The 24755-nt window shown below is 43.1% G+C and overlaps 2 protein-coding genes across 10 annotated transcripts in view; one reads left to right on the top strand and one right to left on the bottom strand.

Annotated features, from left to right (window-relative positions):
• LOC121580876 (ATP-dependent 6-phosphofructokinase, platelet type-like) overlaps positions 1-15477 on the top strand; it is a 37419-nt gene extending 21942 nt beyond the window's left edge. For 6 of the 9 annotated variants that reach the window (XM_045224819.1, XM_045224817.1, XM_045224821.1 and 3 more), the window contains 10 exons: positions 700-846; positions 2567-2637; positions 2823-2910; positions 3905-4057; positions 11025-11189; positions 11650-11711; positions 12035-12146; positions 12320-12419; positions 14227-14332; positions 14712-15477. In XM_045224819.1, the coding sequence (XP_045080754.1) occupies positions 700-846; positions 2567-2637; positions 2823-2910; positions 3905-4057; positions 11025-11189; positions 11650-11711; positions 12035-12146; positions 12320-12419; positions 14227-14332; positions 14712-14853 (1146 nt within the window). In that variant the 3' untranslated portion in view covers positions 14854-15477. Of the gene's footprint in view, positions 1-699; positions 847-2566; positions 2638-2822; positions 2911-3904; positions 4058-9815; positions 9969-11024; positions 11190-11649; positions 11712-12034; positions 12147-12319; positions 12420-14226; positions 14333-14711 lie in introns of all 9 variants that reach the window. The other 3 variants (XM_045224824.1, XM_045224818.1, XM_045224823.1) reach the window with 1 other exon arrangement.
• Positions 15428-24755, bottom strand: part of LOC121580875 (presequence protease, mitochondrial) — a 31242-nt gene continuing 21914 nt past the window's right edge. The window contains exons 16-27 of the mRNA XM_041895993.2: positions 23888-24017; positions 23422-23542; positions 21061-21137; positions 20726-20891; positions 20464-20564; positions 20240-20360; positions 19950-20006; positions 19539-19651; positions 19127-19249; positions 18612-18757; positions 17989-18091; positions 15428-16225 (exon numbers count right to left, since the gene is read on the bottom strand). Of these exons, the coding sequence (XP_041751927.1) occupies positions 16132-16225; positions 17989-18091; positions 18612-18757; positions 19127-19249; positions 19539-19651; positions 19950-20006; positions 20240-20360; positions 20464-20564; positions 20726-20891; positions 21061-21137; positions 23422-23542; positions 23888-24017 (1352 nt within the window). The 3' untranslated portion in view covers positions 15428-16131. The remainder of the gene's footprint in view (positions 16226-17988; positions 18092-18611; positions 18758-19126; positions 19250-19538; positions 19652-19949; positions 20007-20239; positions 20361-20463; positions 20565-20725; positions 20892-21060; positions 21138-23421; positions 23543-23887; positions 24018-24755) is intronic.

The raw sequence follows: 24755 nt of genomic DNA on the forward strand, positions 1-24755 counted from the left end.
GTGGCTTCTGGACAAGTCTCTGAATGTCCTTGAGTGGCCCAGCCAAAGCCCGGACTTGAACCCGATCGAACATCTCTGGAGAGACCTGAAAATAGCTGTGCAGGGACGCTCCCCATCCAACCTGACAGAGCTTGAGAGGATCTGCAGAGAAGAATGGGAGAGACTCCCCAAATACAGGTGTGCCAAGCTTGTAGCGTCATACTCAAGAAGACTCGAGGCTGTAATCGCTGCCAAAGGTGCTTCAACTAAGTACTGAGGAAAGGGTCTGAATACTTATGTAAATGTCATATTATTATTTTATTTTATTTTTTCATAAATTTGCAAAACTTTCTACAAACCTGTTTTTGCTTTGTCATTATGGGGTATTGTGTGTATATTGATGGGGGGGGGAACAGTTTAATCAATTTTAGAACAAGGCTGTAACGTAACAAAATTTGGAAAAAGTCAAGGGGTCTGAATACTTTCCGAATGCACTGAATGTATACAGAAGGGTTTGGCGATATGGGTATCCATGGGTGGGGGTCAATCCCATTTCAAATGCCATTTTTCAATTAGCATTTTGAATGTACTGAATATAAATTGAATTGACCCCAACTCTGCTAGTTTATAATGTGTATGTATTTCTAAATAAATGTGTGTGTGTGTGTGTGTGTGTATTTCAAAATGTGTGTGTGTGACAGCTGTGCTGTTGATCCTCAGAGCTCCTTCAACGTGGCAGTGCTGAACGTGGGCGCCCCTGCTGCGGGCATGAATGCAGCTGTCCGCTCCGCCGTCAGGGTGGGCATCACCGAGGGGCACAAGATGTTCGCCGTTAACGACGGCTTCGAGGGATTCTACAAGGGACAGGTACTGGGGTTAAGACACATAATTGTTCTCATTCCATTCTTGCCCAATAAGGATTATAGTTTCACTGCCATATGATCAACAGGTCAATGTGATAAGAAGATAGCCTTGTTTGTTCACTGTTAAACACATTTGATCATATTTGTCCCCTAGTATTGTTTTACACCATTAATCTTGAAATGCAGTCTACACCATATTTCAAATCCATTAGAATAACCAGAGCGCATACTTAAAATGATTCATAAAACCAAGCCAGATAAGCTAAAGGTTATAGTGACCTTGTTGACTGGCTCTGCAGAGTAGAAAATACTTGTGTGGGGAGATAAACAGCAGTGCTTACAGTAAGCCAATTCCTCTCACCTCTACTCTCACCACCTCTCCTTTATGCAGGCCTCTCTCTCACCCCCACTCTCACGCCTCTCCTTTATGCAGGCCTCTCTCTCACCCCTTACTCTCACGCCTCTCCTTTATGCAGGCCTCTCTCTCACCCCCACTCTCACGCCTCTCCTTTATGCAGGCCTCTCTCTCATCCCCACTCTCACGCCTCTCCTTTATGCAGGCCTCTCTCTCACCCCCACTCTTACAGCCTGTCCTTTATGCAGGCCTCTCTCTCACCCCCACTCTTACAGCCTGTCCTTTATGCAGGCCTCTCTCTCACCCCCACTCTTACAGCCTTTCCTTTATGCCGGCCCCTCTCTCACCCCCACTCTCACGCCTCTCCTTTATGCAGGCCTCTCTCTCCCCCCCCACTCTTCCAGCCTGTCCTTTATGCAGGCCTCTCTCTCACCCCCACTCTTACAGCCTGTCCTTTATGCAGGCCTCTCTCTCACCCCCACTCTTACAGCCTGTCCTTTATGCAGGCCTCTCTCTCACCCCCACTCTTACAGCCTGTCCTTTATGCAGGCCTCTCTCTCACCCCCCACTCTTACAGCCTGTCCTTTATGCAGGCCTCTCTCTCACCCCCACTCTTACAGCCTGTCCTTTATGCAGGCCTCTCTCTCACCCCCACTCTTACAGCCTGTCCTTTATGCAGGCCTCTCTCTCACCCCCACTCTTACAGCCTGTCCTTTATGCAGGCCTCTCTCTCACCCCCACTCTTACAGACTGTCCTTTATGCAGGCCTCTCTCTCACCCCCACTCTTACAGCCTGTCCTTTATGCAGGCCTCTCTCTCACCCCCACTCTTTCCTAGGCCTCTAACCCTTACTTTCTCACCCTCACACCCACTCCCTCTCTCTGTCACTCCATCTCTCTGTCACCAGACCTCAAACAACACTGCATGGGTCAGCCTTTGTTTCAAGGGCCCTGTGCACTCAGCTGGAGGAAAGCATGGAGGCAGGGATAAGTGATTGAAAATAATGGTCTGCTCCTTCGTCCATGGTCAAATGCTACTGTACCTCGCCCAACACTGAGGGATGAGGGAGATCTTGGTAGAGTACCGTTGGGAGATTAGAGCCTGTGTGCTTCAGTAAGCTAAAATACAGTACAATCAAGCTGTCATTCAAAGCAGGATAGATGTTATAGGTCTATATCATTGACTGCAAATCTGATCTGCGTGATTGTTTTTTAGAATGTCATTCATCCATTTAGCATGTTTTGTGTCCCCTTGAAATAAACATAATGAATGAGGATGTAAGCATTTAGCAGAGCTTTATGTAGACTGCTCAGAACACATTTGAAACCTCAATCTCAAACGCAGTTTTGTTGTGTTTGTGTCCACATAGATAAAGGAGATTAAATGGGGAGATGTAGGTGGTTGGACTGGACAAGGGGGGTCCATACTGGGAACAAAGAGGTAGGCTAATGTTTATGTCTTCATCCCAAATGGCACCCTATTCCCTATATAGTGCACTACTTTTGAACAGGGCCCATAGGGTGCCATTTGGGACTCAACAAGTGTTTCAAAACTTGCAGCGTGGAAATTCAACACTGACATATCGGGTACTGTAGATGAACATAGATTTTCATTTCTTATTTCAGAACCCTTCCAGCGAAGCATCTTGATAAGATTGCTGAACAAATCACGATACATAACATCAATGCTTTGCTTGTTATCGGTGGATTTGAGGTATGTACAGCACATCACAGCATCAAATGCATTTCACATTGAAATAACAGTTGAATATTATTACAGTATTATACCACTACTATGCATTACCAAATTGTATATTGTACTTTTTATAAATATTAAAAGTTTTTACCATTGTCTACTCTAGTAATCCTCAAATACTTTAAGTACTTGATGGTTAAATGCTTTGTCCGGCACACTGAGAAGATCTTACATTAGAGTCCTATTTTTTGAGTAAAATTCGAATCTTAGTAATAGTAATACACTCTAATAGTAATACTAAGAATAATCTTTGAGAAATACACTGTAATATACTCTTGTCTCATATCTTTTTCTAAGTCTTTCACACGGTTGTATTCATTCATTTCACAATCTAAAGTTACGAAATATTCTCAATTATTCCCTCCTACGATTATCAACTCCTAGCACCCTTCAGGCTCTCCTTCCTGTGTCCCCCATCTCTGTGTCAGTTTCACTGTGTGGTGCTTCCTTTTCTGTGTCACACTGTCCGTTGTGATAGGCCTGGTCCTCTCACACTGGCTCCGCTCCCACCTTGTCCTGTCTTTAGTAATGGCTGTGTCCCAAATGGCACCCTATTCCCTATACAGTGCACTACTTTTGACCAGCCCTGAGTGGCGCAGTGGTCTAAGGCACTGCATCGCAGTGCTAACTGTGTCACTAGAGATCCTGGTTCGAATCCAGACTCATGGGCGGCGCACAATTGGCCCAGCGTCGTCCAGGGTAGGGGAGGGAATGGCCGGCAGGGATGTAGCTCAGTTGATAGAGCATGGCGTTTGCAACGCCAGGGTTGTGGGTTCGATTCCCACAGGGGGCCAGTATAAAAAAATATGTAAGTCGCTCTGGATAAGAGCGTCTGCTAAATGACGTAAATGTAAATGTAATGTAATGTACTAAATAGGGAATAGGGTGCCATTTTGGGATGCTGCCCCATTAACTCTCCGCTCTAAAGCCCTGGCTCTGCCCTGTACTGCAGGCCTTCCTGGGAGTCATGGAACTGTCCGCTGCCCGGGAGAAATATAATGAGTTCTGTGTCCCCATGGTTATGGTCCCTGCCACGGTCTCCAACAATATACCGGGCTCTGACCTCAGCATTGGCGCAGACACAGCTTTGAATGCTATTACTGATGTAAGTCTGGCTGGGGGTCAGAGGTCACAAGTGTACGTGTTTTAAGAACACCCACCAGCCAATCAGAATTGGGGGCTTCACTGATCGCAGCTCAGGGCGTGGCATTTACCAGCATCACAACTGGCTGAACGTAAATGAGCGTTACCTAAAGGCACCATACTGATTTGTGTTGACCGAGGTATGCATGTGCTACTTTATCATCTGAAAGGAAATAGTTAGGTGGAGTTTAAAAAGCCAGAGAAGGGCATAATAAACACTAAGTGAAATAGTTAGATATAGTATGACAACGGATCCTCTGATCAGTTGCAGAGACTGTGTAATGTACAAACAGCAAGCAGTTAACTGTGATTTAATTAAAGCTCAACCCATGTAGAGAGGTACAGTAGTATATGATTAGTAGTGGTAGGAGTAGGATTAGGGGTAGGTATATTAGGGGTAGTATTAGGGGTAGGTTTATTAGGGGTAGTATTAGGGGTAGGTTTATTTGTGGTAGGTATATTAGGGGTAGGGGTAGTATTAGGGGTAGGTACAGTGCCTTCAGAAAGTATTCATACCCCTTGACTTATTCCACATTTTGTTGTGTTACAGCCTGAATTCAAAATGGATTAAATTGGGGGGGTTTCTCTCACCAATCTACACACAATACCCCATAATGACAAAGAGAAAACATGTTTTTAGAAACTTTTGCAGATTTATTGAAAATTAAATACAGAAATATCTCATTTACATAAGTATTCACACCCCTGAGTCAATACTTTGTAGAAGCACATTTGGCAGCCATTACAGCTGTGAGTCTTTCTGGGTAAGTCTCTAAAAGCTTTCCACACATTGATTGTGCAACATTTGCCCATTATTCTTTTCAAAATTCTTCAAATTCTGTCAAATTGGTTGTTGATCATTGCTAGACAACCATTTTCAGGTCTTTCCATAGATTTTCAAGTAGATTTAAGTCAAAACTGTAACTCGGCCACTTAGGAACATTAACTGTCTTCTTGGTAAGCAACTTCAGTGTAGATTTGGCCTTGTGTTTTAGGTTATTGTCCTGATGAAATATGAACTCATCTCCCAGTGTCTGGTGGAAAGCAGACTGAACCAGGTTTTCCTCTAGGATTTTGCCTGTACTTAGCTCCATTCCATTTATTTTTTATCCTGAAAAACTCCCCAGTCCTTAACGATTACAAGCATACCCATAACATGATGCAGCCACAACTATGCTTGTAAGAATGGAGAGTGGTACTTAGTAATGTGTTGTATTGGATTTGCCCCAAACATAACACTTTGTATTCAGGACAAAAAGTTAATTGCGTTGCCACGTTTTTGCAGTATTACTTTAGTGCCTTGTTGCAAATAGGATGCATGTTTTGGAATATTTTTATTCTGTAGAGGCTTCCTTTTTTTCACTCTGTCAGTTAAGTTAGTATTGTGGAGTAACTACAATGTTGTTGATCCATCCTCCTTTTTCTCCTATCACAGCCATTAAACTCTGTAACTGTTTTAAAGTCACCATTGACCTCATAGTGAAATCCCTGAGTAGTTTCCTTCGTCTCAGGCATCTGAGTTAGGAAGGACACCTGTATCTTTGTAGTGACTGGGTGTATTGATACACCATCCAAAGTGTAATTAATAACTTCAACATGCTCAAAGGGATATTCAATGTCCCAAACATTTGTTTTACCATTTGATCTACCAATAGGTGCCCTTCTTTGCGAGGCATTGGAAAACCTCCCTGGTCTTTGTGGTCAAATCTGTATTTGAAAATCACTGCTCGACTTAGGGACCTTACAGATAATTGTATGTGTGGGGTACAGAGACGAGGTAGTCATTCAAAAATCATGTTAAACACTATTATTGCACACAGAGTGAGTCCATGCAACTTATTATTCGACTTGTTAAGCCTTTTACTTACTTAGACTTGCTATAACAAAGGGGTTGAATACTTATTGACTCAAGACATTTCAGATTTTAAACATAATTCCACTTTGACATGATGGGGTATTGTGTGTAGATCAGTGACAAAAACATCTACATTGAATCAATTTTAAATTCAGGCTAACACAACAAAATATGGAAAAAGTCAAGGGGTGTGAATACTTTCTGAAGGCACTGTATATTAGGGGTTGGAGTAGTATTAGTGGTTGGTATATTAGGGGTAGGGGTAGTATTAGGGGTAGATATATAAGGGGTTGGAGTAGTGTTAGGGGTAGGGGTAGTATTAGGGGTAGGTATATTAGGAGTTGGAGTAGTATTAGGGATAGGTATATTAGGGGTTGGAGTAGTATTAGGGGTTGGAGTAGTATTAGGGGTAGGTATATTAGGGGTTGGAGTAGTATTAGGGGTTGGAGTAGTATTAGGGGTAGGTATATTAGGGGTTGGAGTAGTATTAGGGGTAGGTATATTAGGGGTAGGGGTAGTATTAGGGGTTGGAGTATTAGGGGTTGGAGTACTATTAGGGGTTGGAGTAGTATTAGGGGTTGGAGTAGTATTAGGGGTTGGAGTAGTATTAGGGGTAGGTATATTAGGGGTAGGGGTAGTATTAGGGGTAGGTATATTAGGGGTTGGAGTAGTATTAGGGGTAGGTATATTAGGGGTAGGGGTAGTATTAGGGGTAGGTATATTAGGGGTTGGAGTAGTATTAGGGGTAGGTATATTAGGGATAGGGGTAGTATTAGGGGTAGGTATATTAGGGGTTGGAGTAGTATTAGGAGTAGGTATATTAGGGGTAGGGGTAGTATTAGGGGTAGGTATATTAGGGGTTGGAGTAGTATTAGGGGTAGGTATATTAGGGATAGGGGTAGTATTAGGGGTAGGTATATTAGGGGTTGGAGTAGTATTAGGAGTAGGTATATTAGGGGTAGGGGGTAGTATTAGGGGTAGGTATATTAGGGGTTGGAGTAGTATTAGGGGTAGGTATATTAGGGGTGGGGGTAGTATTAGGGGTTGGAGTAGTATTAGGGGTAGGTATATTAGGGGTTGGAGTAGTATTAGGGGTAGGTATATTAGGGGTAGGGGTAGTATTAGGGGTTGGAGTAGTATTAGGGGTAGGTATATTAGGGGTTGGAGTAGTATTAGGGGTTGGAGTAGTATTAGGGGTAGGTATATTAGGGGTTGGAGTAGTATTAGGGGTTGGAGTAGTATTAGGGGTAGGTATATTAGGGGTTGAAGTAGTATTAGGGGTAGGTATATTAGGGGTAGGGGTTGGAGTAGTATTAGGGGTAGGTATATTAGGGGTTGGAGTAGTATTAGGTGTAGGTATATTAGGGGTAGTGGTAGTATTAGGGGTTGGAGTAGTATTAGGGGTAGGTATATTAAGGGTTGGAGTAGTATTAGGGGTAGGTATATTAGGGATAGGGGTAGTATTAGGGGTAGGTATATTAGGGGTTGGAGTAGTATTAGGAGTAGGTATATTAGGGGTAGGGGTAGTATTAGGGGTAGGTATATTAGGGGTTGGAGTAGTATTAGGGGTAGGTATATTAGGGGTGGGGTAGTATTAGGGGTTGGAGTAGTATTAGGGGTAGGTATATTAGGGGTTGGAGTAGTATTAGGGGTAGGTATATTAGGGGTAGGGGTAGTATTAGGGGTTGGAGTAGTATTAGGGGTAGGTATATTAGGGGTTGGAGTAGTATTAGGGGTTGGAGTAGTATTAGGGTAGGTATATTAGGGGTTGGAGTAGTATTAGGGGTTGGAGTAGTATTAGGGGTAGGTATATTAGGGGTTGAAGTAGTATTAGGGGTAGGTATATTAGGGGTAGGGGTAGTATTAGGGGTTGGAGTAGTATTAGGGGTTGGAGTAGTATTAGGGGTAGGTATATTAGGGGTTGGAGTAGTATTAGGGGTTGGAGTAGTATTAGGGGTAGGTATATTAGGGGTTGAAGTAGTATTAGGGGTAGGTATATTAGGGGTAGGGGTAGTATTAGGGGTTGGAGTAGTATTAGGGGTAGGTATATTAGGGGTTGGAGTAGTATTAGGGGTAGGTATATTAGGGGTAGTGGTAGTATTAGGGGTTGGAGTAGTATTAGGGGTAGGTATATTAAGGGTTGGAGTAGTATTAGGGGTAAGTATATTAGGGGTAGGGGTAGTATTAGGGGTTAGTGTTAGTTAGGGGTAGTATTAGGGGTTAGAGTAGTGTTAGGGTTAGGGGTAGTATTAGGGGTAGTGGTAGTATTAGGGGTTGGAGTAGTATTAGGGGTAGGTTTATTAGGGGTTGGAGTAGTATTAGGGGTAAGTATATTAGGGGTAGTGGTAGTATTAGGGGTTGGAGTAGTATTAGGGGTAGGTATATTAGGGGTAGTGGTAGTATTAGGGGTAGGTATATTAGGGGTTGGAGTAGTATTAGGGGTAGGTATATTAGGGGTTGGAGTAGTATTAGGGGTAGGTATATTAGGGGTAGGGGTAGTATTAGGAGAGTAGTTCTATATTGGTGGTAGGGGTAGTATTAGGGGTTGGAGTAGTATTAGGGGTAGGTATATTAGGGGTTGGAGTAGTATTAGGGGTAAGTATATTAGGGGTAGGGGTAGTATTAGGGGTTGGAGTAGTATTAGGGGTAGGTATATTAGGGGTAGGGGTAGTATTAGGGGAGTAGTACTATATTAGGGGTAGGGGTAGTATTAGGGGAGTAGTACTATATTAGGGGTTGGAGTAGTATTAGGGGAGTAGTACTATATTAGGGCTACTTCTTTCAGTCTGAGGCCTCTGGTGTCTGTTATCTTTGCTGGTAAATGTCATAGTGGAGCTGTCAGTTAGGTCCCAGGTAAGTGATAGAGAGGGGCATGCACTAGTGACGTGGCGTGTTTTGGACCCTGCGGCTTCCAATGTTCTGTCTGCACCTCCACCCTTCTATGCTTGTGTACTAAACACGATGAGATGACTGGTCCCTGGTCTGGTTTAACACAACCCCTAGCTAACATTTAGATGTTGTCTTCTCTAACCAATCATTTTACTTTCACCCATCTAGTTGATTTTATTTCCATCATCAACCAAAACTAGATTCTCACTAAGCATCTGAAAAGCATTTGAATAGCCACTATACTCTATTGGATAAATAAGTTAATTCACTTAAGTAACCTACTTGTTGTAAACAAATACAGTATTTTAATGTGAGTTTACTGACTATCTGTTGCTGATATTCAGAAAAAAAGGGAGATTGAATGATTCATAGAACAGTAATAGCCTATCTAATTGTTGTCTTGAACCAGGCCAGACCTCCATCTTGTTTTGAACACGATTGTCTGCATGGGTAGTGGACCTGACGAATAACGTCCAGCATTTTGCCACTCGCGTACAAACATTCCCTCATGTCGTCAGGTCAAGTGCAGTGTCGCCAGGCTGCATCGTGACTGACTGAGTCTACTGTTGTTTCCACGACAACACTTCTGTCTGTCTGCCAGCCAGAGTGACCAACCAACCCCGCCCCTCTTCTGTCTCCTATTTGCCAATGGGATGCCAAGCCAACCCCTCTATCACACGGAAAGAGACATCCTCAGGATACACACACAGATACTACATATTGTGGTGTAGGGTGTAGATTAGGCCCTAGTAGGGTAACATGTAGTATGGACTGCCTCCCAAATGAGAGCCTATTCCCTTTATAGTGCACTACTTTTGACCAGAGCCCTATGGGCCACATAGTGCACTACATAGGGAATAGGGTGCCATTTGGGACACAGATCATACTAGGCTAGGGTAACATGTAGTAAGGTCTCTCTGAGTCTGAGATACTCCCCCTAGAGGTCTAAAGCGTTTGTGCCGCATCACTTCATCAGGCGTTTGAGTGTCTGCTGCAGCTCTATGAGGCCCGGACCAGCCATGAGGACTTTTGCATCCCGATGTGTGTGCTGCCTGCCACCATTAGTAACAATATGCCTGGTACTGATCTGAGTATCGGGGCAGACACTTCCCTCAATGCCATCGTGGAGGTAAGGTAGCCTGATCCCAGATCTGTTTGTGCTCTTGCCAACTCCATTAGTGTCGTGGTCCTCTATAGCTCAATTGGTAGAGCATGGCGCTTGTAACGCCAGGGTAGTGGGTTCGATCCCTGGGACCACCCATACGTAAAAATGTATGCACACATGACTGTAAGTCGCTTTGGATAAAAGCGTCTGCTAAATGGTATATTATATTATATTATATTGTCAAGCCAAGCATGACAAGGAGTGACAATGAGGAGTGACAATGAGTTGGCATGATAGCACAAACAGACTGGCACTCAGGCTAGAACACAGCTTTCAACAGGGGTGAAATTATACTGTACCATTTGAAGTTATCAGTCATCACTAGATTTGTATTATTATGTGGTCTGCTTTCCTAGAGATCTACAAGTCATACTTATGAGCGTTGTGTTAGCTCAAATACGAAAACAAAAACTAGTTCACTTATTGGACAGATGTGCGACCCTAGTTGACATTGTGAAACTATTGTGGGAATATAGACTGACAACAGACAGACATTTCCCACGATTTCTCTCCCACATACACACACACACACACACACACACACACTGTAAACAACCCCATTTGTGTATACATAGAACATAACATGCTTTACTAGTTAGAATTATAGACTTCCTGTTCCTTTACTAACTCGTTTCTGGTTTGATGTTATGGAAGAATTCTTTGAGACTCGATCTGAGTCCTGGTAAATCTTGCGATACTGTTTGTCTTTTATGATCGTATTATATTGTGACATGGAGCATGTTTTGGGTAATTGTGTGGGCATGTTTGATACCTATAGACAGCATTTTGCATGTACAGTAGCTACTACCTAATAAAACAACATTTTCTGCATGCTATTGATAACCTAACATTGGTTGAGTCACAAATGGCACCCTATTCCCTATATAGTGAACTACTTTTGACCAGAGCCTTATTGGCCCTGGTCAAAAGTAGTGCACTAAAGAGGGAATAGGGGGCCATTAGGGACGCAACCTGTGTGTCTATTTGATCTCACTATGGGCATCTCTGTGTGTGTGTCAGACATGTGACCGCATCAAGCAGTCTGCTAGTGGGACCAAGCGGCGTGTGTTCATCATTGAGACCATGGGGGGGTACTGTGGCTACCTGGCCAGTGTCGGGGGGCTGGCTGCGGGGGCTGATGCTGTCTACATCTATGAGGAACCCTTCGACATCAGAGACCTCCAGGTGAGGGACATTGTTTTACATAAGGTTGCTCCTTCTGAGACCAGACCAATGACAGATGAAATAATGAATGTATTATTTAATGCAATGAATGTTATATATATGCTACATTGTGGAACAAGGTGATGTCGATATTTACCCATGTGTTGCAAAGAGCACACACATTATAAATAAAAGATAATGTTGAGTTGGTGTAATTCAGTGGTCTAGCATATGTTCCATCGGCATGCTGTATACTGTAGCCTACATTAATTGGAGTGAATGGCGACAACTCATCTAAGTAGGGAACAGAACAGCAGTAAGGTGTGCCACCTCCTGGTCACCAGAGCACTCTGCAGTACTCTGTCCCTGAGACACAGCAGAGGAATGAGCTTCATTCTGCAGCTCGGAAAGCTCATGTAGGTTACAGATAGAGGAGGAATACTTCAGACTCACTAATGTGAGGCTTTTCTCTCTGCTTCAGTCCAACGTCGAGCACTTGACAGAGAAGATGAAGACGGGCATCCAGAGGGGCTTGGTGCTGAGGTAAGGCAGAGCTCACGTCTAACATGATAGTCTCTTTACAGACGGACAGTATGTTAACAATAAAGCCATACATGTACGTAGCCAGCTATGTATGATAGTCTTACTATCTTTATGCCACACTGTGTAGGCTATTAATACAAATTGTCTAAGAAAACTCTTCATTTGAATGTTAAAATACTCTACTCTTTGTGATGGTCTATTGAGGCTCTATAGAGGCCACTCAATATTTCTCAGTATAACTGAACTCAGTAGGAAGAATCACCCTGTAACGCATCAGCAGGACAAATGGAACCTTGACATTGTATGTGTGCGTGACGTTACAGGAATGAGAACTCCAATGAGAACTTCACCACAGATTTCATCTACCAGCTGTACTCTGAGGAGGGGAAAGGAGTGTTTGACTGCAGGAAGAACGTCCTTGGACATATGCAGCAGGTGTGGTTACAGACACACTCACACTCACTGGAGCCTGATTGCAACTGATACCCCTCAGATGTGAATTAAATGACGGCATACTGTATATTGATCATGTTGCTGTGTAATCCACATATTAGCTTACAGTTTATGACATGAACCTGTAAAACAGATTATTTGTTTTATTTCCAAAGGGAGGTGCTCCTTCCCCATTTGACAGGAACTTTGGAACGAAGATTGCAGCCAAAGCGATTCAATGGATTTCAAGAAAGCTCAAGGAGTCCTATAAAGAAGGTAGAGTGCATGTACTGAATTTAATTAATCATTTCTATGATACTAAAAAGTTGGGGCCTCTTTAGTTTGCATGTTGGTTAATCTACGTCCTAAATGGCACCCTATCACCTACAGTTGAAGTCGGAAGTTTACATACACTTAGGTTGGAGTCATTAAAACTCCACACATTTCTTGTTATCAAACTATAGTTTTGGCAAGTCGGTTAGGACATCTACTTGGTGCAATTTTTCCAAGAATTGTTTACAGACAGATTATTTCACTTTATCACAATTCCAGTGGGTCAGAAGTTTACATACACTAAATTGACTGTGCCTTTAAACAGCTTGGAAAATTCCAGAAAATGATGTCATGGCTTTAAAAGTTTCTGATAGGCTAATTTACATCATTTTAGTCAATTGGAGGTGTGCCTGTGGATGTATTTCAAGGCCTACCTTCAAACTCAGTGCCTCTTTGCTTGACATCATGGGAAAATCAAAAGAAATCAGCCAAGACCTCAGAAAGAAAATTGTAGACCTCCACAAGTCTGGTTCATCCTTGGGAGCAATTTCCAAACGCCTGAAGATACCACGTTCATCTGTACAAACAATAGTATGCAAGTATAAACACCTTGGGACCACGCAGCCGTCATACCGCTCAGGAAGGAGACGCGTTCTGTCTCCTAGAGATGAACGTACTTTGGGGTGAAAAGTGCAAATCAATCCCAGAACAACAGCAAAGGACCTTGTGAAGATGCTGGAGGAAACAGGTACAAAAATATCTATATCCACAGTAAAACGAGTCCTATATCAACATAACCTGAAAGGCCACTCAACAAGGAAGAAGCCACTGCTCCAAAACCGCCATAAAAAAGCCAGACTACGGTTTGCAACTGCACATGGGGACAAAGGTACTTTTTGGAGAAATGTCCTCTGGTCTGATGAAACAAAAATAGAACTGTTTGGCCATAATGACCATTGTTATGTTTGGAGGAAAAAGGGGGTACCTTGCAAGCCGAAGAACACCATCCCAACTGTGAAGCACGGGGGTGGCAGCATCATGCTGTGGGGGTGCGTTGCTGCAGGAGGGACTGGTGCACTTCACAAAATAGATGGCATCATGAGGAAGGAAAATGATGTGGATATATTGAAGCAACATCTCAAGACATCAGTTAGGAAGTTAAAGCTTGGTCGCAAATGGGTCTTCCAAATGGACAATGACCCCAAGCATACTTCCAAAGTTGTGGCAAAATGGCTTAAGGACAACAAAGTCAAGGTATTGGAGTGGCCATCACAAAGCCCTGACCTCAATCCTATAGAACATTTGTGGGCAGAACTGAAAAAGCGTGTGCAAGCAAGGAGGCCTACAAACCTGACTCAGTTACACCAGCTCTGTCAGGAGGAATGGGCCAAAATTCACCCAACTTATTGTGGGAAGCTTGTTGAAGGCTATCCGAAACATTTGACCCAAGTTAAACAATTTAAAGGGAATGCTACCAAATACTAATTGAGTGTATGTAAACTTCTGACCCACTGGGAATGTGATGAAAGAAATAAAAGCTGAAAGAAATCACTCTACTATTATTCTGACATTTCACATTCTTAAAATAAAGTGGTGATCCTAACTGACCTAAAACAGGGAATTTTTACCAGGATTAAATGTCAGGAATTGTGAAAAACTGAGTTTTAATGTATTTGGCTAAGGTGTATGTAAACTTCTGACTTCAACTGTATATAATGCATTACTTTTGACCATGGCCCATAGGGGAATAGGGTGTAATTTGGACTCACATAAGTGTGTGCTGACTGTATTTTTTTATCTCCATGTGCAGGGAAGGTGTTTGCTAACACAGAGGACACTGCCTGTTTGCTGGGGATGCGTCGCAGAGCCATGGTCTTCCAACCAGTGGTGCAGCTCAAAGACGAGACAGACTTTGTGTAAGACAACATTTGTGTAGACCATAGTAGCACAAGGTTAAAACATAGTACAATTCTTCCTTCAATTTAACTGACAATGTCCACCTGTTCAAACGTAACATGCCAAATTGAGTGCATTAACTAAAGCTTCAAACTGTATATTTTGTGTCATCATGGTCTCTGTGTTGAGGCGGCAGGTAGCTTAGTGGTTAAGAACGTTGTGCCAGTAACCGAAAGGTCACTGGTTCTAATCCCCGAGCTGACTAGGTGAAAAATCTGTCGATGTGCCCTTGAGCAAGGCACGTAACCCTAATTGCTCCTGTAAGTCGCTCTGGATAAGAGCGTCTGCTAAATGACTAAAATGTGTGTGCGTGTGTTTTGTCCTGTTCTACACTATCAGCCACAGGATCCCTAAGGAACAATGGTGGTTGAAGCTTCGCCCCCTGATGAAGATCCTGGCTAAGTACAAGACCAGCTATGACGTGTCTGACTCTGGCCAGCTGGAGCATGTGACCCGGGTCAGGCCCAAGAAGGTGGACTGAATTGACCAGCTTCCCTCGCTGGCCAGCATAGACTGACCAGCAGATAGCTAGTTGGCCTGGTCTGCTCTGAGCTGATCTATTCAGTGTAACTTAGCTCCTATCACGGTAACTCTTACCAGCACTTTCAGTCCGTCCCATACTCACGTCCCCTCAGAAGCTACTTAGGGCTCAATTGTCCACCCTTCTTCCGAAGTATGCACTTGCACACTTTCTCGTATGGATTTTACACTGGTGGAAACTGTTTCCAGCCAATGCTTACACCAATCCTTTTAAATTCATGATGGGGAGTGTGCAAGTGCACACTTTTGGAAAAGGGTGGAGAACCGGGAAGTAACCCGAGTCTACTCCCATAGGTGCTTTTTCTCTCTCCGTCTTCTAAAGGGAGAGCTGACTGTTTATCCCGCCACCTACTGTAGGTCTACTCCAGTGTTATGTTGTGTTGTCACTCCGTACTTGCACTTTGTATCAAACCTGGGTTGGCATCTAAGAGTAGGTCATGTTAGTTCTGCTGCTGTATTTTGTGGCTTAGTTGAGGATGTGTTTGTGAAACCCATTTTAATGTTAACTCACTGTGTGATCCAAGTGTTTTCTCCAAGTATTAAAGAATATTTATTGTGATGACAATTGTGAAACCTCAATGTGATGTTCACATCACCTCTCCTCACAACACTATTCAACATTTGAGGTCAGAGGATGGGCATGGAAATCTCACAGGATAAACCTGCATGTAGCATTGTGTCTGGTATGGAAGGTGTGAGTTCAGGACTAGATAACAAATAACACATTGTATTACAACGTCATGATCATTTAATGTACTATGGAAATACAATATTTCAGTAAACAGAAGCCATCGTTGTACATACTTGCACACATTCTGAAGCCAGAGGTAGGGTTCTATATCAAAGAAATACTAACATATTAAATTAAATGTATGTTGTCATATTTGATACACTATGAATATGGTATTCGGGTGAGGTTAGACATGATATCGAGATTATCTGTTTACTGGTGTGCGCATTCAGTATTTGCCTACAAAAAAGCTTTATACACATACCTCAATGGAATATTCAACTTTGTGTAAAACACCAAGCCGTAACAACATCCAAAACCAAAGCAACTTTCTGGTTAATTCAATAATAAATGTATATTATAAAACTGTACCAACAGTCCAGTTTTTTAGGACAATCAAGTAACACTGATGTTTACCATCTTATCACAGTGCATCTGAAGTCTCTTAATTGGAGAAGATAAATGTGGATCATTTTCCATGATGTCCTGTTATTTTACCACCCATGAAGGATCTTTCTTGATGGTGTCATTCTCAGGACCAAGAATAGCAACTCCACATGTCCTCTGTCCAATGCCAAGGTACCTGTGTAAAACATACATCCAAAATATACTGCTCAAAAAAATAAAGGGAACACTTAAACAACACATCCTAGATCTGAATGAATAAAATAATCTTATTAAATACTTTTTTCTTTACATAGTTGAATGTGCTGACAACAAAATCACACAAAAATTATCAATGGAAATCAAATGTATCAACCCATGGAGGTCTGGATTTGGAGTCACCCTCTAAATTAAAGTGGAAAATCACACTACAGGCTGATCCAACTTTGATGTAATGTCCTTAAAACAAGTCAAAATGAGGCTCAGTAGTGTGTGTGGCCTCCACGTGCCTGTATGACCTCCCTACAACGCCTGGGCATGCTCCTGATGAGGTGGCGGATGGTCTCCTGAGGGATCTCCTCCCAGACCTGGACTAAAGCATCCGCCAACTCCTGGACAGTCTGTGGTGCAACGTGGCGTTGGTGGATGGAGCGAGACATGATGTCCCAGATGTGCTCAATTGGATTCAGGTCTGGGGAACGGGCGGGCCAGTCCATAGCATCAATGCCTTCCTCTTGCAGGAACTGCTGACACACTCCAGCCACATGAGGTCTAGCATTGTCTTGCATTAGGAGGAACCCAGGGCCAACCGCACCAGCATATGGTCTCACAAGGGGTCTGAGGATCTCATCTCGGTACCTAATGGCAGTCAGGCTACCTCTGGCGAGCACATGGAGGGCTGTGCGGCCCCCCAAAGAAATGCCACCCCACACCATGACTGACCCACCGCCAAACCGGTCACGCTGGAGGATGTTGCAGGCAGCAGAACGTTCTCCACGGCGTCTCCAGTCTCTGTCACGTCTGTCACATGTGCTCAGTGTGAACCTGCTTTCATCTGTGAAGAGCACAGGGCGCCAGTGGCGAATTTGCCAATCTTGGTGTTCTCTGGCAAATGCCAAACGTCCTGCACGGTGTTGGGCTGTAAGCATAACCACCACCTGTGGACGTCGGGCCCTCATACCACCCTCATGGAGTCTGTTTCTGACTGTTTGAGCAGACACATGCACATTTGTGGCCTGCTGGAGGTCATTTTGCAGGGCTCTGGCAGTGCTCCTCCTGCTCCTTCTTGCAGTCCTGCGGTCCTGCTGCTGGGTTGTTGCCCTCCTACGGCCTCCTCCACGTCTCCTGATGTACTGGCCTGTGTCCTAGTAGCGCCTCCATGCTCTGGACACTACGCTGACAGACACAGCAAACCTTCTTGCCACAGCTCGCATTGATGTGCCATCCTGGATGAGCTGCACTACCTGAGCTACTTGTGTGGGTTGTAGACTCCGTCTCATGCTACCACTAGAGTGAAAGCACCGCCAGCATTCAAAAGTGACCAAAGCATCAGCCAGGAAGCATAGGAACTGAGAAGTGGTCTGTGGTCACCACCTGCAGAACCACTTCTTTATTGGGGATGTCTTGCTAATTGCCTATAATTTCCACCTGTTGTCTATTCCATTTGCACAACAGCATGTGAAATGTATTGTCAATCAGTGTTGCTTCCTAAGTGGACAGTTTGATTTCACAGAAGTGTGATTGACTTGGAGTTACATTGTGTTGTTTAAGTGTTCCCTTAATTTTTTTGAGCAGTGTATTAAAAGGCCATACTCCACATTTTCACTTTCATTCAAAGTCCAATAATAGGGCATACTAAAAAAAAATCCAAAAAGGACTAATTCATGCTAAACAGGCATTGGAGCACTCAAAAAAACAGATTTAACAACACCTGAAATAATATTCAACAAAAAAACACATTACCTGCCAGCCACATCGACCAGGCTCTTGTCTGTGACAGCGAAGAGTCTCTCTCTGTGGGCCTGTTTCAGCTCATCTGTGATTCCACTCAGGAAACGGCCCATACCTGCAACACGATGATGTGATATCACATGTCAAGACAAGGATTGACACTTGGGTCTTTTTAATCTCTTATCATGGTCCATTTATAACATGTCATTTAGAAGTCAGCCATGTTTCTCGCCAAAGTGAGACGCTGGTAAGGGAAAACCTCTCTAAGTAAATGTCTCTCTTTGTAGACACTAAATGTGTCCAGTGCTGTCCTCATGTTATAAATGTATTATAACAAGTTACTACAGTAAAACTTAACAGGACATAAAAGAACAGCATGTTAAATGTCAGGTGAAGAGGTTTAGAGCTGGCATTTAGGCAACTCTAGGAGAGATAAGGAAGGGCACATCTTTTGTCAGCTGTGGTATTTGTCATCCTGTGGGGTTTCTGTTGAGTATGGAAGGACCTGGCCGCATCCCAAATGGCACCCTATTCCCTATATAGTGCACTACTTTTAACCAGGGCCTGTAGGGCTCTGGTCAAAAGTAGCACTATATAGTGAATAGGGTGCCATTTGGGATGCATCCTCTGTTCACCTTTATTGGAGGGGGCGACGGGGGAGTCCACGGCTGAGAACACGGACAGCTTGGCTTCATCGATGTCCTGCTGGGTAAACTGTCCTGATCTGACCCAGTCCACACCCTTGCGGAACGTTGACAGAGTCTGCACCGAGTTAGGGTCTCTGAAATCAACACAGGGACATGGAACAATGGGTTAAAGCTAATGAAATATGCCAAGACGTTATCTAATACATGTATTTAAACCGTACATTAATTAAAATGTGTAACTCCCCTTAATGTACTCTGAACATTTCATGACTCTAGGATCAAGAAAATGTATTCAAAATAGCTTGTGAAGTTTCGTGATTGTATGTTCATCAATGGTAAAATATGGCAGTTTCTTCAATTTCTAGAAAAGTTCCAGTTTTGGAGATTTTCTGCAACATGTCTTTCTGCAGCTTTTTCATGTCTTAATCTGTGTAACTACTGTTAAAACCTGTTTAACTACAGTAGAATCCTGATGTATTACAGTACATTAATACACTACAAACCTGTATGAATAGAAGGTGAATAGTCCTCCTCCCACCTTGGCCCCTCCACCATAGGCCCCACCCTTTTCTCTGATCTCTCCGTGCAGGTACTTAGCAGTCATCATCCGGGACAGGATATTCAGGCTGAGGGAGAGAGAGGGGACGAGCATGGGTAAATACGGGGTTACAACATTTGTAACTTTTAGAAATATCCTACATTTTGTGCTTATTCCCTCCTGATTCCAGGAATATCCCAACTGGATTTCTGGAAGATCAGGGGATTTTGGGAAAGTAAGAAGAATTTTGCAACCCTAGTAAATATGAACATGGATCTACAGGAACAGCTAACATTTGCGCTAACGCTAGTTAGCAACTTCCTTCAAACTGAACGCAGAGACATAAAAATCCCAAACTATCCCTTTAAGACAGTCACCTGGCATAGTCCTCATGGGTGAAGGGCACTGTGCGGATACACTCGCTGACAAAGTTGATTGGGAAGGGCATTGGGAAAAATGTCTTCATCTGGCAGGGCTTGAAGTTGGGCTCCTGTGGGGTGATGATCAAACACACTGACATTAGCTCAATGGTAGAATATGGTCAATGGTCAGAAACCAATTATTAAAAAGTGTTACTCAACAACAATGAAAGGAAGAGCAAACTAATGTTCAGAGGCTGTATGGATCAATTGTCTCAGAGTATGAGTGCTGATCTAGGATCAGGCCCCCCCTGTCCAACATGTAATCTTATTCATTGTGATCTAAAAGGCTAAACTGATCCTCAATCACTATTCCTACGGTTATGCTTGATACATAGAGCCTAGTTTAAAAGTGTAGGCGGTACGCACAGCGATTAGTTTTCTACTTGGGCCAGATCCAGGAGCTGCCAGTGGGTCAAGAGGTCTCTGTTAGGATTAAAAGAACACCTGTCAACTCACAGCAAGATTCAGGCTACGTCCCAAATGGGACCCTATTCCCTACACAGTGCACTTCTTTTGACCAGAGTCCTATGGGCTCTGGTCAAAAGTAGTGCACTATGTAGGGAATAGGCTGCCATTCGGGACATACCCAAGTATTTATTTCACTTTGTTACAGTGCAGTCTCAGTACAGTACCAAGATAGTTTGACAAATTCATACCTCAATGATATCGGACCGGACGGGTTTGCGTTCCTTCTTATTGGAAGCAACGTTAGACATGAAGTTATCCAACTGTCCTGCGGCATCAGACATCTTCTGAGGTGTTGCGTTGACCGCACATCTGTCCGAACAACGAGAAGTTGTAATCTACTTTACCCTCAAGTCAACATAGAGAAATTATAGTAAAATCTTGAAGTAGCTGTCAGTGTAAAGACTATACCCACCTCATGTTCAGTGGGTTGAGAATGTGTCTCTTGATTCTAGGAAGTGTCCGTAGAACTTGGGTGAGGTCTGGCATCTCTGCAATCCTTTTCATGAACTTGACCTGATATTCAAGATACACAAGAAAACTGAGATTTATTTCATTTGAGTGTACAGAAGTGCATCATATTCTCACTCAGAGGGTACAATAACCAGTGTCCTTCATCATACAGCTTTTTCTTTGCTGCTAAACCCTCAGCCTCATTGTACTCCCCCCTCTCTCACCTGCTCCATCCCTCCGAAGGTCTCTTGTAGTTCTCCTGTTGGGGTCAGGCTGCGAGCCGCCCTCGTCATGGCGTACATGTGACCAGAGTAAGAGATCCCATTGGCTAGTTCCTGAGCCGACATCATGACCAGCACACGCAGACGCTCCTCATCATCAAAGTGCGGGCTGTGGGTCAAGTTAAGGGTTCATGGGTCAGAGCAGAGAGGGAGAAGGGCTCAAATAATATCAACCAAATTTGTCGTTAAAAAACAATGGACATGTGGTTTATTAGTGACCATGTGACCATAGATGGGTTATGTGTCATGGTATTATTCTGATGGACATGCAAGCCTACCTGTTGAATATGTCACTCCACAGGTGAAACATATCAGGAAGATTCCTCTCCAGACAGGAAGATGAGAGGATGACTCCCTGTGAATCAGACTGTGAATGAACAATGCTCTTTCTTATAGCTAATTGTGTTATACTTGCGTAAAGGTATAAATTAGGCTTTATTGTGACTGACTGACTGGCTGGGGACTGACTAGGGCTGAGCGATTTAGCCTAAAAATCATACCTCGATTTTATCAAACTCATGGGCGATTCACGATATACAGTATATCGCAATTTTTTTTGTTTTCTCTAAATAAGCGTTGTTGTACAATTAAAGGTCAAATACACTGTATTTCAAACAGTCAGCAATAATCTAATGAATTCAGAGCTTGTGAAGTTATACCTAGGCTAAATATAAGCCTTCCACAAACATAAAACCCACTAATAATTTAATTATTTTATCAAAATACACTAAATAAAAATATAAATGCAACATGTGTTGTTCCCATGTTTCATGAGCTTAAATACAAAATCCCAGAAATGTTCCATATGCACAAAAAGTGTATCTCTCTCAAATTTTGTGCACAAAGTTGTTTACATCCCTTTTAGTGAGCATTTCTCCTTTGCCAAGATAATCCATCCACCTGACAGGAATGGCATATCAAGAAGCTGATTAAACAGCATGATCATTACACAGGTGCACCTTGTGCTTGGGACAATAAAAGGCCACTTTAAAATGTGCAGTTTTGTGTCACAACACAATGCCACAGATGTCTCAAGTTTTAAGGGAGCATGCAATTGGCATGCTGACTGCAGTAATGTCCACCAGAGCTGTTGCCAGATAATTTAATGTTCATTTCTCTACCATAGGCTGCCCCCAATTTCGTATTTTAGAATTTGGCAGTATGTCCAACCGGCCTCACAACTGCAGCCCACGTGTAACCACGCCAGCCCAGGACCTCCACATCCAGCTTTTTCACCTGCGGGGAAAACTCATTCTGATTGGCTGGGCCTGGCTCCCCAGTGGGTGCCCTCCAAGGCCCACCCATGGCTGCACCCCTGCCCAGTCATGTGAAATCCATAGATAAGGGCCTAATGAATTTATTTCAATTGACTGTTTCCTTATACGAACTATAACTCAGTAAAATCTTTGAAATTGTTGCATGTTGCGTTTATATTGTTGTTCAGTATAGTTTAACCTGCTTTTTTTGTTGTTGCAATAATCACTGATCTGGCCTTCAAGTCTGTCTATGAAAATGCCCTTTTTTGTTAAAATATAACTAGAACCATGCATAATGCACATTCACTAATAATGATGAAACTCTTGTAGCAGGCATAAGGCTATAGAAAATTAACACAGGTACCATCAACAACCTCTCAAGCCCACTTGCTAGTGATTAGCCAGCTAATCTTTGTATTTCAAGTTTAGCCAACTTGGATCTATTTGCTAGCTAACAATGTTCAACAGTTGAATTGTTATGAACACACCCTTCTGTCTGTCTCCAACTGTTTGAAAAGCATGTTAGCCTGTCCACTTTGTTCAGATATTGTAATCAAGTGGCCTACCTTATTTATCAGAATGAGAATGAGTTGCCAATTCCTCATATAATTGTGTTTTATGCTCATTGTACATTTATAAAACACAGACTAGACTGCTAGTATAACAGTCTTTGGCTAAAATGTTGCTAGCAGTACGTGGTAACCCGACAAACTGCACATTCATTTTACAGAATCAATGTTCATTGATACTCTCGTTTTAGTAGTGTCTGCTCTGTGCGCAATTTGAGTAGTTGAGACATAAAAAGGGTATCACTAGAAAAGTTAACTTCTTCTCTACTACAGTAAAATAATGTCTCAATGTGTTTTGGTGTCCATATGACCGATTCTGTTGGACCAAACCTCAAATGGAAACAGCGAGTTGAAACCGTATGTCAGAGAGGACAACATGTTCTCTCAACTTTGTTGGCGTGAGAGGCAGGGGGAGGGGCTTGGTGTGTGTTTAAACCATAGAGGAAGAGGCGAAGCGAGAGGTTTCACGCTCGCTAAAATCTGTCCAAAGTAAGGCCAATGCATTTCTATGGGCTTATTTTGGATCTAAGCTTGTTGCCTGCCTTCCCGCCTTTGGGACAACGTCTCCCATTGTTAGGGCGGAGACGTGCATCTCGTCATTATATACAGATCTCTGGTGTAAATGGGAAGGTGCACACAGCACAGAAGGAGCGAAAGAGACGAGACCAAAAATACAACATGAGTACAAGCGGACATAAACGCTCATAAAAACGAAAAATAACAAAACCTTGATTCTTGTGATACAGGCATTTGGAATATCACGCAAAAACATACATTCGAATTAATCCGATATATGGCCCAGTCTAGGACTGACCTGTTCATACATGTCCATGTTAGAGTAGTCAGGGTTGACTGATGTGGAGATGGACATGCCTCCGGTCTTCAGCTCCATCTGCTGGGCCTGCTGCCTGTAGTCCAGCCCTCCACAGCCCATCCTGGTAACACACACCCATTAGCATGTCTCATCTCACAGCCAATCTGGACCAACACATACTCTGTATCAATCACACTTTACACCCCATCCTAAAATAACACACTCCCATTACCTTATCACATTCACTACATACCGGTAGCTCAACCTGGACCGACGCAGCACGCCTTCTCACAATCACCTCAGTAACCCAGACGGACACACATTCTCAAGACAAAAACTCAATACTCTTCACAATTGCAACTAACTCCATTAACTTCAACACATGTTTATGAAACCAAACCACACAAGCTATGCTTTCTGGACAATACACAAATGATTGGTCATATTATATGGGGTCTGGACTCACTTGGTGATGACACTGCAGAAGAGGGGCACATATAGTTTGAGGTCTTCAGGGAGGGTGTTGAGACTACACATAGCCCTGAAGTAGACCATCCCATTGGTTGGCTGCTCACAGTACTGCACCGGGACGCCTCCTAGTGGGGTGAAGAGAGTAGAACAGGACAAATGTCAGAGGGAGACAAAACAATGAGACAAATACCTGAGCATCCTAATGATGCTGAGGAGCTAAAGAATGTCTGTCTTGATGTGTGGACCAGTTCATTTGCCAGTATAATACTGGGAAATTGTACATCAAAACATATCTATAGTGCATTTGGAAAGTATTCAGACCCCTTTACTTTTTCCACATTACAGCCTTCTTCTAAAATGGATTAAATGCAAAAATGTCCTCATCAATCTACACACAATACCCCATAATGACAAAGCGAAAACAGGTTTTTATAATTTTTTGCAAATTCATACAAAATAAAAAACAGAAATACCTTTTTACATAGGTATTCAGACCCTTTGCTATGAGACTCGAAATTGAGCTCAGGTGCATCCTGTTTCCATTGATCATCCTTGATTTGTTTCTACAACTTGATTTGAGTCCACCTGTGGCAAATTCAATTGATTGGACATGATTTGGAAAGGCACACACCTGTCTATATAAGGTCCCACAGTTGACTGCAGGTCATCGCAAAAACCAAGCTATGTGGTAGAAATAATTGTCCGTAGAGCTCCGAGACAGGATTGTGTCGAGGTACAGATCTGGGGAAGGGTACAAAACAATTTCAGCAGCTATGAAGGTCCAAGAAAACAGTGGCCTCCATCATTCTTAAATGGAAGAAGTTTGGAACCACCAAGACTCTTACTAGAGCTGGCTGCCCGGC

Source organism: Coregonus clupeaformis, chromosome 14 (assembly GCF_020615455.1).
Source record: "Coregonus clupeaformis isolate EN_2021a chromosome 14, ASM2061545v1, whole genome shotgun sequence".
Lineage (NCBI taxonomy): Eukaryota > Metazoa > Chordata > Actinopteri > Salmoniformes > Salmonidae > Coregonus > Coregonus clupeaformis.